Source organism: Tachypleus tridentatus, chromosome 12 (assembly GCF_004210375.1).
Source record: "Tachypleus tridentatus isolate NWPU-2018 chromosome 12, ASM421037v1, whole genome shotgun sequence".
NCBI classification, from domain to species: Eukaryota; Metazoa; Arthropoda; class Merostomata; order Xiphosura; family Limulidae; genus Tachypleus; species Tachypleus tridentatus.
The window spans coordinates 97,207,503-97,221,772 of NC_134836.1; the positions used below are offsets into that span (position 1 = coordinate 97,207,503).

Genomic DNA, 14,270 nt, shown 5'->3' on the forward strand with positions numbered 1-14,270 from the left:
TTATATTCCACAGTGATTTAAAAAATATAAAACGTGAAGCCAAAAGTCTTGATGCTAATTAATTGTTAAGTTATTACACTTAGTTATAAGCATTAATGACTTTTGCTTTGATTATTTTAATTAGTTTTAGATATTCTGATATCTTAATCAACTTTATATTGGTCTTACTTTCTTTGAATCGATAAGCTTATTTAGTCTTTGGTAATTACATAAAATGTATATTATAGTTTCAAGAACTTTAAAGTACCGCAACTGCCTTCAGCATGAAAGTATGTTTAATCTGCCTGGTTTCACTGAAACAATAAAGGTATGTTATACTTAGTGGTTGTAAAAATATGTCACCAGCTGAGACAGCATTAAGTCTACGGATTTACATCGCTAAAATCAGGGGTTCGATTCCCGTTGTGGACACAGCAGATATCCCGGTGTGGCTTGGTATAAGAAACCCCACACTCGTAAAGGTATATAAATAATAAAACAACAAAGAAACAATATTTTTAAAACAAACTAGTGATTATTTTGAATTTAGTTATTAGTCAAAAAGTCTTAAAATTCATAAGCAATTTATACAGTTTATTTAGCTATCAACTGATAATATAATAAAATCTGTTGGAAATAAACTTTTGGAAACGGCGTGAATGGCTCATAAAGAAAACTTTATTATAAATATACAATATTTCTATTTTAATTTAAACACCATCTTATGGTGTGTGGCATAACTTATTGCACGTGATTTTATATTCTGATGACGTTACACTGATGGTGAAAGATAGTTCATGACAGTTGTTTATATATTTGTATACGTTCAAGCAATATAGCTAGTAGTAGAAAGAATCATTGAAAAGTCTGAACAGTTTTTATTAATTTGTTAAAAAATGGCAACCACTCCTGGAGAAGAGGTGAAAGCGACATACCCTGCTCTTTCTGGTAAGTATCATAATATAGTGTTATTGATGTAGTACAAAGTTGTAACGTTAATTTTTAAAATAAAATCGAAAATTAAAGCTGTTCAATTATTGAATGCTGATAAAGGTTTATAATAATTATTTGAAATTTAATGTTGTTGTAGGTGACAGTTAAAGTGTAAGATATTTTTATATTTTAGGAATTTTTCTCATATTTTTCTCGTACTGAGTCATAGTAATTTAATTTATATACAACATAATAAATAATATAAAACTTTATTTCTACCAATACCACAACTTAAGTAGTGACACTCACAGTAACGAATATAAAAGTCGAAGAGTATTTTGCGTACAAAAAGAATTCAGCCATAACAACTTTCATAAAAAATGTATTCTGGCTAATGTTATAATTGTTGTAACACTTGAATCCCAGCCTGCCTAATGATCTGTATATGGAGGGAAATTGTCGTTAGCAGTGGGTTATGCTTGATGTAAAATACAAGTAATTCATTAAAATCTTAATGGACTGAATAAAGAACGTAGTATTAAAAAACGAATAATAAGCTTATTTCTCATGTACATATATGTATTTTGTTAAATTTGAATGAATTGGCACTGACGTAGTAATTTTGTATTTGTAGACCTACATAATTTCATAAATATAAGTTACAAAGTTACAGATATACTTCTGCCTCAATTCTTATTTCAAGCATTTGTTACATGCAACACTATTATTAAAGATTAATATTATATATAAACATAATTTAAATATCGTACTGTACATTGATATTGATGCATTGCAAAGTAAAATGGTTTTAGTTTTTAAGAGTTGTGTTTGTACACACACACACACACACACACACACACAATCTACCTATCTATCCATCTACGTAAGTTTATAGATATGAAGGCCTTGCTTTTATTTTAGTTTGAAAACCTGTCTTGTGTTCAGTATATTCTTATAAAGTCTTAACGTAAAATGTTGAGGAAGTAAAGAATTTTTATTGGAATCTGGATGATTTTCTTCTATAAACATATTGACAGTTTACACTCCAGTTTGCACTAAGCTACTTGAATTTTTTTGGATTTTCACACCTTCTTACATCATAGGGACCAGAAATGCACACAGTATCCCATGTGTTACTGCATCAGAGGCTTTTACAAAATGCAATAATTATCTTTACTCATTATTTTAAAATTTTTATAAAATGAACCAAGAAATCAGTTTTCTCATTTTCACAGTTAAAGGCCTAGCTGAAGACTTTGTAAATTTTTTAATCTGAATTTCATACATATATCCTAAGCACTTAATAGTTCTAAATAGTTGAGTGTAATTACTTCTTTAATTTGTTTAATCAATGGAGAAATTTATAAGCCTGACCATTAGAGTTCATATATTTCAAACCAGGCATTACTGAAGCAACCTCTTTTATGAACATGTCTATTTAGTCAGAATCCTTGTAATAAGAAAACTAAAACCAAACAATGATCTGAATTAAATCTATCTAATAATAATATGGAAACTGGATTTGCTTTTCAAACAAAATATTTATAATTGTGGATTATATCTAACATCTGCCAAACCATCTGTATTGTTGGTCAGTTATTTAGGACAGGAATATAAATATATGCTTAGCTTTGGCAAGTGAAACTTGAAAGTCGTTTTTTATCAAAAGCTACTTAAAATATTCAAGTTTCAGTTTAGACTTTGTGCTTACCAGTGACTTGGGTTGTCAGCCAATGATTTTAGATATACTGCAATAAAAAATGCAAATAGTTTTTTTTAATATTAAGTTTAAGCCAAACCATATAGCCACTTACATCAGAAATACAATACTAGACTTGTGAGACAAGATAAGTATAATTTTGATGGAAATAATCTGAACAGTGTTATGGTGAAAAAAATATATTTTGATTGTTCAATCTCTGAAACTATCCAAGCAGTGTTACAAAGAACAATCATGGATTTAGGTTTCCAAAGTTCAAACTTACTACTCCTGAACATTCAAAATCTTATAAACAGTTTATCTTAGCTGATAACTTGACATTCAAATCAAGTTGTATTTCTTTGGTGTTTTAGGGAAAAACATAACAAAGACCAAAAGCCTCTTTTCATTAAAAAAAACATTTTAAACAAGTTATCAACATATTCCATTTCAGCAATGTTTCAAGATTCTGTTTATATATCATGTAATAAGAATGTTGATATTACATTAATAAAATAAGTTTTTTAACACTCTTACAAAAAGTCGGGCCTAATAGGCCCCAGAGCAACTTGAAATTTATTAGCCTAATATTAATAACCTTTCAAGTTGCTCTGGGGCCTATTAGGCCCCACTTTTCGTAGGAGTGTTAAACAAACCCGACCTTCAAGTTGTTAAATTAAAATTTTAGTAACTAAGATGCAATGTTTTTACTATTTTGCCACAGATATGTAAACAGAAAACTTTACTGTTTTATTGACAATCCCATTGAAATCCTCTTTCTCCATAAAACAAATGGTTCTTTCATATAAAAAAGGACACATGCTTGCACATCCTTGACAGTTTTAATACCCTGAGTGCATTACTTTATTTTGTTATATGTAACTTGTTCTTCAAATTATTGGTTTTGTACTTTTCTGGTTCTTTTCAATTAAAGATACATTCTTTAGAAAATGAACCTCTGCTTTTTAAAATGTTATTTCCTATGTATAATTAGCAAAGAAGAGTTTCAAAATATATCTTAAGTTCACTTGTCACTTTCTACCAGTTTGGGAGAGGAACATGAATGTTATGATCAAAGAAAGCAATTTTTATTAAGTTGTTTGTAATTGTCAGAAATGTTTTGCTCAATGTTTAGCCATGGTTAAAAACAGTTAATTATGATCCAACTTATAAATAATAGGCCAAAACTGTTCAGTTTTGGCATCTGTATTACAGAAAAGCACCTATATTTTTGAAAGAGTGCAAAGATAAGCTACTGGAATTGATACTGTTTAAACGTAATTAAAGTGATAGGTAGCTGTGAGGCTGGAATATCTTTTGATTTTACACTAATATCAAAAATGAATTATGAATTGGAAAATAGACATTCTTAAGAGCTCCATAATTTTGTTAATAAAATGTAGAAGCAACTAATGTAAAGTACAATTTAGTTGTGTCAGATCTATGAGTATGTAGAGAAAGATCAACTTTATCTTGGTTGTCACAAGTGATAAATCTAAATCTAATTAAAACTGAATTAACTTTTTAGTGCAATGAGATAGATTTACTTAAGATATTTCATCTAGGTAATGATTACAAAGTAATATCTCTGAGTAACTTAATCAAGAAAGTAGATGAAATGAAAAGATATAACTCAAAGTAAAACTGGATGATCTTTGTTACATCACATGTGAGATATAGTACTTGCACATGCTTTTATTGGATCTTCTGTCTTCAAGTACTCAACCTTAATCCATGCATTAGATAGATTAAATCAAGAAATTTTATATTTAACTGATGACTAGGGCTAATTACGCAACTGGTTATTTTTGTTCAAACATGGGTGAGACCTCAGCCTCAAGATATCTATCTGAATTATTAAAGACTCTGCTGTCAATGTTATTGCACAACATACAGTATTAGCATTAACACGTAACTCTCTACCAGACAGTTTGTATATGGTAATAGAATGGGGATACTAAACACAAACTGGTATGCTGTATGTTTTACAACTTCAGTCCTAGAAACAGAAAGATCAAAGTTCTGAATTAGAAATCATGTGACAGTCTGATACAAGCAAAAAAAAACATTACTCTGAGCAAAGGACAAGTAATCTTAGAAGTTGGTGGAGTCTTACACGTGTGTTGATATAATATCTGAGGTACTTGCTGGTCCTGCACTCTTGTGTGTGTGTGTAGAAAATATTTGCAGCATATTTACATGAAACTATTATTATCTGGAGCAGATAAACATATTTGGTGCAATAAATTATAGCAGTGCAAGTTAGTAAGCCAAACAATCTAAAAATTCAGGTTGTTCTCGACTTAATCATTCATACTTGTCAAGTCAGTGGGATATTTTAACAAGTACTAAGTCACCACCTAAATTCTGAACCTCAAGGACTACAAATAATTTTTGTGAATTAATGATTTAAAAATGCATACAATATTTCATAAACAATATAACTTCATTCAGATATTTATTCCCAATTCATGAAAGAATGAAATTGTATATTCACTGTTCTGTCAACAGTAGTTTGTTTTTATGTAAATATATAGTAAATGATATTTTAAAACAGACTTCTGAATGTGGTACATAAACTGTGGGTAGTAATATTTCTTTAGCCTCTTTCTGAAACCTTAAATTATTTTTGTATGTAATAATAAAACATAAAATGCTACCTAATTTGATCACCCTCCACTTTTGATCTATTCTTTCAAAGCTGATTTTGAAATAAAACGTAACAGAAACATACCAAGGTGATTAAACATGTTTATATTAGTCATTTATCTGACATCATCCAGTGCTTATATCCTATCTGGTTAGACCTCCAAGTTTCGTGAGTCATATTCTTAGACAAAATATATAGTATAGATACTGATGAACATTCTTCACCTAAGAAATGTTGAAATTTTAAATAGATGAGTAATAACAAAAATGACAGGTATAAAAGACAAGTGAGTTAATGATTTGTAACAGGACTATCTAATTAATTGTGTACATAGTAATTAAAGAAAACAAAACAATTCCAAAGCACTTAAAATTTTTCATGTCTTCCAATTTTTGTTTTGAAGTTAAAAGTCTTAAGTACTGAAATGAATATAAACAAATGCAATGTCAAAGAAGCCCTACTTATATAACAACTAGAACCAAAATTAAACCAATATAAAGAAACACCTTTATACTTGTACTAATTCATAAGCTAACATCTAACTGCAATGCCCCCTATAATCCCCTATCCATTCACACTTATCCCTAAGAAGTGCCCAGCAACAGTCAGTTGTAAACTCTTTGTTAACCTGAAGATAACCTAAGAAGGTTGAAATACTGTTAGTAAAAGTTTTAATACCCATACCAACCATTCCTAAGATACATTTTTATTTAAAGTGGGTTTCTCGTCATCACGAAATGCATATACCCTGTTCATAGATCAGTGAGGGAATCTCTTCCTCTAGCTGGCTGAACTTGAGGTAATGCAGTCTTTTGTTTTTTTCCACCCCACTTGGATGTTTGTTCCAATAGATGAGTTTAAGATTGTAGTTGACTTACTGATAGTATAACTGTTCTCCTCCTGCATGGATGTTGTTGGTTCTTGGTGATTGAGGTACTTTACACCTTGAGGCACTTCCTTTATTTTACCCACCTTTTGTTCATCAGAAATGTAAATTTTAATACATTGTGGTTAGGATCACTATTTTACCATTTTCTCTCCCATTGGGATGTGCTCCTCATAATATTCTGTCCAGATTTGTTACACCTATTCCACATCTGGCTGAAGAATGTACCTGATACACAAGTAGCGTGGTCTCCCATTTTTAATCTTCTTATTAGAAGTGTCTTTCAGACACTTTTGAGGGTGCTTCTGTTTTTACTCTTGCACCAGTCCCTTCACTTCTTCTTTTAACAGAGATTCAAAATATATAAAAAATAAAGCCTTTAAACATGAGATACATAAACTAATGACATAGAAGAAAATCATTTAACAAAGAGGTAGCTATATGTGGATAAGCTGCCTCATTACATTATATACAACTTTGTTTTACATTTCATAAAATAAATGGTTTTAAATAGTACACAAAATAGTTGAAATACTTTTATTAGAATTGTATATTAATTAGTTAAGTGCTTAGCTTCAATACCTTTTGAATAAATCACTTTAGTTTTGCAAGAACTTTTTATTCATAACTTTCAGTTTAAAATACTTCTTAGTGAAACATATTTTGTTTCACCAAGACCTTAAATGAAACCCCTTTAGTTGCACTACATAAAGTAAACGTTTTCTGAGTCTTTGTAAAGACTTGTTGAAACACTCAAAGCTTCATTTGTCCAGAGCTTCAATTCTTACAGAATAATTTTCAAGATTGCTTTAAGGTTTTTGATAATGAATATATCCCTCTTAATGATATCTTTAGTTCTCACTAGATACAATTTTGTTCTGGTTTGTACTTTCAGACTTATTGTGGCTTTCAGGCTATTCTATAATGATCATCTTATTTCTAATCTTTTTCCACCTATTCAGCTACCTGAAATGGTACATCAGTCACATTATTTGTTGGAGTATGTATTTTCCTGAAATTCAAACAAGAACTGTTTTCAGAAGTTCTGATGATAGAGAGAATGATCTGGGAATGCATCCTAGTTGGAGAAGCTTTAAGAGGCAATATTAATGGTTCAGTGCCAGTTGTTTACTGCCTTTGTGATGGTTCCCAGAGATGCTCTGATTATTTGAGAAGTTTTGGGCCAGGAAATTCCTTTTAGGTTTTGGTATTTTTACTATTACCAGAAATTCACATAGATTTGTCATTATGATGGCTCCTGGATTCAATGTAACTGTTGATGGGACTTAACCTGGATAGGAGCCAGAGCTAGTGGGGTAAGTGACATGAACTGGGTGGCCAGTAATCTTGTCTCTGCAATGGTCATAGTTTCTTCTATGGATGTGTGAGAGATCTCATATGGAACTGGATGAACTGTTTCAAGACTGGGCTTTGGGGCAGCAGCATCATTGAATATAAGAGAAGTTTAAATTGTGAAGGTTTCTGGATACTTTCTCCCCACTGCTCCTTGTCAGGTGTAGTCAGATCTAGGGTAGTTTGAATATTCTTGGGCATTTTCAGAAAATTTTCTACAACAATTATTTGAACCTTTTTATGTGACATTAATCAGCAAAAACATCTTGCAAATTATGTTTTATGTAAAAGCACAATAGCCAGAAATTCAGTAATGTGGATTTGCATAGTCAGGATTGAAATTGCATGATCATCTCAATTTAAGATTGGTTGGAAGTTCAGTTAGTGATAAAGGGTTGTTAGTGTTAACTTGAGAGTTGTAACCAAATTCTCTTCTATGAGTATTAGTTGCTATTCCTTGTTGTCTACATATGCATGTGCTATTGGAAAAGAAAGTATTTAATAAATATCTGTCACAGTCCAGCACATTTGTATTTTATTGGGCCTACTCTAAATTAACATACTACTATTATGTTATGTACCCCAACACACACACGTGCGTAAAGTTCCAATCATTATTTTTTTCATGAAAACTGAACCCAGTTTTAATGGAGATAGAACTGGGATATAACTACTATTGCAGTGTTCCTACACAAGTAACTAATCTTTCCAAATGATAGCTGCCCCCCACTGGCTCAGCAATATGTCTGCAAACTTACAATGCTAAAAACCAGGTTTCAATACCTGTGGTGGACAGAGCACAGATAGCCCATTGAATAGCTTTGCGCTTAATTCAAAACAACAACAACAAACATCCAGAGGATAGCCATTATATCTTGACCATAAGAATCCATAAGTACAGGTATCACCACTCAAGTCTTAAAACTTCAGTCCATAATAAAGTGTTTAAAATTTGCAATGAATTTATATTGGAAATATTAAACAAATAATCACCAAAACTATAACTTTTTAAATTATTTAAATTTAAAGATCTGAATGTATTATGACATTGCTTTGGATGACTTTGCTGTTTCCACAGATCACCATATCCCACCATGATTTATTACCATCCCCACCTCTGAACCTTTTTGAGTCATTTAAGGAAGGTCGATACTCTCGATTGGATGTACTGCTTTTCTTTGCTGAACATCTTTTGAACCATCCTTCCATTCCCGTTTATGTGAAGGGTTTAAAAATCAAGTTATTTGTTGTGACTCATGGTTGCTCATAGTATCCCCTCTACAGTTTATGTTCCCTGCCTAGTTTTATGGCATTTCTCTTCTCCTGGATCACATAGATATGCAGTACACAAATTGTAGTATTTACTGACTCCCTTAGCTCTCTGCTGACCCATTTTTACTCTTGTATCTATATACAGATCTTATGGATACCTGGTCACATCAGTATAAACACCAAATAACCAACTAACCAGCCAGCCATCAGCAAAGAACAAAGGGAAGAGTTTTGTCATGACATCAGAGAAATGTTGAGGGGTATCAGGAGAGTTAGAATATCAGCCTGGTGGCTGATTACTGCAGGCCATTATAACAACATGCTCCAGATGCAATACATGAAAGATAGACATTGTTTAAAAAAAATGGGATGACTGAAGATGCATATTTGTTTGATATCAGTGTTCTTCCATTTATTTCAGTTTGTTTTTGACAGCAAACATAATAATAATGTTCATTCTGGTGACTTCTTAATAATTTTGATCTAAGTAAGAGTTTTTCTTCCCTTTGTAAAAATTCCTTACGTGATATCTGAATTATAGAAAGCATGTTATTAAAACCAAAACAACTTTGTATGAAGACTTCTGATAATATAAGATGAGTTTTTGGGTTTTACAGTGCTAAATTCAGGGGTTCCATAGCCTTATCAACAATTTAGCAATTCCTTAATGATTCAATTTGCTTAAGGACTTCTATTACCACAATTAACCCTATGAGAGAGTTTTTCAAAATTGTTAAAAAGATGACACATTGTATTTCAGTGCTGTTATAATGTATGTATGATATTTGGGGAAAAACAAAAAAATTCTGTTTCGAGTCAGATTTTTGTAATCTTTTAAATTGTGCTTCTTTTTGCGAAAAATGTGTACTTAATGGTGGTAATTCTTCAGAATTCAGTCACAACAGTTTTGTATTTATTCTTTGCTTTTTCAACAACCGTACACAGTCCTTTAGCTCCAGTTTGTGAGAGTTGTTATAAAGTAAGAAGAACAATAGAAAATGAAACATTTAGGCAATACAAAAGCATTTTATGCAAGTCATGTTTTTCTTAAGTTTGCATTAATAGGAGAAAAATGGAAGCAAGCTTTATAAGAAAAATCAGGTTTTAAATTCAAAGTTAAACTGACATTATAAAAAAAAAAAAAAAATGGAATGCACAATGTAATATCTTTTGTTCTTTAATGTATTATTGTTTGTTTGTTTTTCTTCCAAACCTTCATTTGAAGCTGCACAAAGAACTCTTTGCTCATATGTGTCCCTAATAATGAATTCATAAACTGGAAGGAAGGCATAGTCAACAGCACCCACTGCTGACTCTTGGGCATCTATCGTATAAGTAAATAGTTGGATTTAACTGTCACTCTTACAGCGCACCCAGCGTCTCAAAGTGCAGGATTTTTTTATTTATTTACTTTTTTCAGCAACAAATCTCGCATTGTAAACCCTTGGATTGATAACCCTAGTACACCAACCAGTAAATTAATCCTGGCTGTTTTAGCATATCAAACCAAAAACACTCATATTTATAAGTTGAGTTTAATTTTTCAGCATGCTTTTAATAAAGTGACAACAACTCGAAGTTAATGATACTAGAATGGGAATGAATATAAAAATGTTTCAGTATTTAACTTCAGTTCTTTGATGTTGATCCTAAAGATAATGTTTTGCACAAAATTTATAATCTTAAAGAAATTCTTACTAGAATAGAAAGTTAAAGTAAATTATAAATGGTCTTAAAATAGGTTCTCTCAGTGGCACAACGGTACGCATGTGGACTTGCATTGCAAGAAACCATGTTTCGATATCTGTGGTGGGTGGAGCACAGATAGCCCATTGTGTAGCTTTGTTCTCAATTCCAAACAATCGGTCAAAACCTAAAGTAGGTATTTTCTGATGGTTGACACTCAATTCACAATCTGCTGGTTTGAATCTTCGTTACAAATCGTACTCGCCCTTCAGTCGTGTGATGATGAATCATACTATTCTTTGAAAAAAGAAAAAAAAAAAAGGCCAAGAGTTGGTTGGTGGTGGTGTTGACTATCTGCCTTTTAATTTTTAAATACTAAAATCAGGAACAGTTATCTTCAGAGGAGATGGACATCCAAACATTGGCAGTAAGTGGTGCTGACTAGTTGCCTTTCTTCTCATTTTTCACTGTTAAAATTAGAGACAGGTACTTGTAGAGAAGATGGGTGCCACCAGGTAACATCTTCCCGAGCATTGTAGATGATGCATCAGGATCTAAGATGCCCCCAGTTGTCGTAGGCAACCATGGGGCTCAAAAATAGACAAACAAAAAGAAATCATCTCAGTATTGCTGTATATTAATTAACACTTGTTGCTTTGAAGTATTTTCCTCAATCTTTGGTCTGAACATAACTTTCATTTAGTTTATTCATTCATTGTATGAGATGTAGAAAGGAAGGAAACCTTTAAATATATCAATATTGATTCATGGAACAATCCAAGCATTGAATGTGTTTTTACCTTCTTAAAAAAACAACAAAATTTGATTTAAAAAAAACAATAACGTAAGGTCAAAATTATTCCTGTTGAAAAATTTATCTCGAGGAGTCGGTGATGTTTGTATAATACCATAGTATGTACGAGAACGTACGCAGTATGACTAAGTATTTTGATTTTTTTCTAAGACTTTTGTTTTTGGAGTTTTTTTTCATGATTAACACCATTTAGATAGACATAAGATTCGTTAAATAAATAAAAAAGCCAAGCCCGGTTTATTAATGTTTTACTTGTTTGAATATTAAACATTGTGTGTGTGTGTGTGTGTGTGATGTATGTAGTACAACAAAAAACTTAACCTACAAACAGGTGTACTGTTTGCAGATATTTTTAGTCGATATGAGTCATCATATGAATAAACCCATTGAATAACCTAAAATAAAACAAAAACACTGTCGCGTTATGCTAATATGAACGGCTGACTGCGTATCACGGCTTTATGCTTAGAAGATTTGAGAAACAATTCTGGGATTTCTTTAATAATACATGTATTACTGGTGGATAACAGGTAGTGAATAGTTATAAGACGATGTAGAAATATATTTGCCATTATGTATGTGTTGTTCTTTTAAAATGCCCTAGTTTTACTTGGAATTGAATTTTTTTCCGCCGACTTGTCTAGTTTAGCATTGACCAGAAAATAATAGATGCAGACGAAATATATATGTGAAAGCGGCTCGTTTGGGATGAGAAATTTTTTTACGTAAAGGAGCGAACAACGTTTCGACCTTTTTCGGTCATCGTCAGGTTCACAAAGAAAGAAAGAGGTAACTGACCGGAAGCTGACCACATGTTTGAAAGATGGTATCTCGACATTTGTGAGCTAACTGTGTCAAGTTTTTCTATGTAGAGGCAAGGATTCCTTAACGGTAGCTGTCTGAATTTTGGCGGTAAATTGGAATAATAAACGAAAAGCACATAATCCATTTGTTATAAATTACATTCAAAAATGTCGAATGTATCTACAAAAATTATTTTCACTAGGACATCAAAGTTGCATCTAAAACTCTCTCTCTCATATAATCACAATATAATTAAATACAAGTTCAACTATGTTAACCCATGGATTACACCGGTTGTTTGAAAAGTTTCTTACAATTTACTTTAACGTCAGAAATCCTAACAGGCGATTTCAGTGCAGAACTCGACTGACAAGACGAATTATTTTTGTCAACTTTATTTCTTATTATGTAGTTGCAATCCAAGCTTTAAGTAATAACCTTCTTTTCGTTAAAATCTACACAGACGAATTCAATTACTTTTAGAACACCCTTCGAAAGACATAATCCTAATCTCTGTTAAACTCTAATCCATATTCTCGATAGTACGTTGTTGGGGTGTGTTCTCATTGTTACTAACTAGTTACTACGAAACTACTAATCACGTAGTCGAACTTCACTTTCACCATCTTTTCTGACTTCATCCGACTTCGTTGCCTGGACTTACTCAACTGAGTTCTACGACTACCGACAAACTACTGTACTGTATGATGTAAAATACCCAGTTAAGGCAACGAGAACACGGAGAAGGTTCGAGTAATGTGACGTCAGTTTTCAAACGAATTGAACAGACAACGTGCGACTCTTAACAATTTATCTAACGACATTCGTCATAACTTGATAATTATTAAAGATTACATCACTAAATAAAATATTTTTTTCTAAACAGTCTTATATATCCAACATTCTATATTTTGTTCGATGGAAAGTCAGATTCATCGAGTGACCAACATTTGTTTACTGCCCAACGTCGTTTGGTGAATCGAATTTGTATGGTATCCAATTTTGCTCACCAGCTGGCATTGGTTTGAGTCCGAATCATCGAGTAAATTGTATGTACTATGTACAACGAATACCGAAACTGCGCTTTTATTTTAATTCCTAGTAAATTGCAAAAACGGAACTCTCCTGCACTAACTTGCTCAGAACAACTCTCCGAGTTACATAGTTGCCGTGGCCCGGAATGGCCAGGTGATTTAAAAGGCGTTCGACTCGTAAGCTGAAGATCGCAAGTTCGAATCTCCGTTGCACCAATCATGTTCGCCCTTTCAACCGGGGGGGCGTTATAAAGTTACGGTCAATCCCACTATAGGTAAGTAAGAGAATGGCCCAAGAGTTTCAGTGGATGGTAATGACTAGCTGCCTTCCCTCTAGTCTTTCACTGCTAAATTAGGGACGGCTAGTGCAGGTAGCCCTCGAGTAGCTTTGTGCGAAATTCAAAACAAACCGAACAGTTACACCATCAACAAAGGAAGGGGGATTTTACATGTATAAATGGATCTTAGCAATGTAAATTATATTACTAAGTAATTAAGTTCCCAATAATAATTAGAACGTTCTTCAAAGATCCCTTATGACATCATTTATTAAGTCAAAGATCCAGTTGTACATAGTGTTGTGATTCTTAGTTTTATAGATGTGAATAAGAATGTCTTACCAAAGTTAATAAACATACAAAGTTAGTAAAAATACTCATAATTTAATTCCTGAAAAAATTTAATTTACCAACAATTATCATAAATATCATATCATGCATATTAAATAAGCTTCATGTTTACTAACATCAAGAAGCATTAATTCTGTCAGTCCTTCAAATATCAACCTTTATTGCACAAAGGTGTTGTAACTATATATAAGTTGCAGGAGGATACTTAGTACTGGATCCTTATGCTTTTAGCAGATTTATAAAGTGTATATTGTTTAGACATAATGCAGCTAATCGTCTCAGCTTGGCATATTTGACTGACCAAGTGGACATTTCCAAATAGCTTCTCAATAATTAATAAGATTGATATTCTTATGCACGTGCAGTGTTGAAGTTATTGTGATTGGTAGTTTTTTAATGCAAAACAGGATATAACATTTGTCATGGGTGGATGGGAAATCTTGCACAAAATGAATAGAATTCATCAGTAACTACAAATGTTTGGCCTAAGTAAGGCATTGCTCCAACATTCATCATTATTGTCCAAAAGAT

At 32.1% G+C, this 14,270-nt stretch overlaps 1 protein-coding gene across 2 annotated transcripts in view; it reads left to right on the forward strand.

Annotated features, from left to right (window-relative positions):
- Window positions 1-703: 703 nt before the first annotated feature.
- LOC143234090 (tumor protein D52-like) overlaps window positions 704-14,270 on the forward strand; it is a 36,599-nt gene continuing 23,032 nt past the window's right edge. For both annotated transcript variants that reach the window (XM_076471148.1, XM_076471149.1), the window contains exon 1: window positions 704-927. In XM_076471148.1, coding sequence (XP_076327263.1) covers window positions 876-927 — 52 coding nt within the window. In that variant the 5' untranslated portion in view covers window positions 704-875. The remainder of the gene's footprint in view (window positions 928-14,270) is intronic.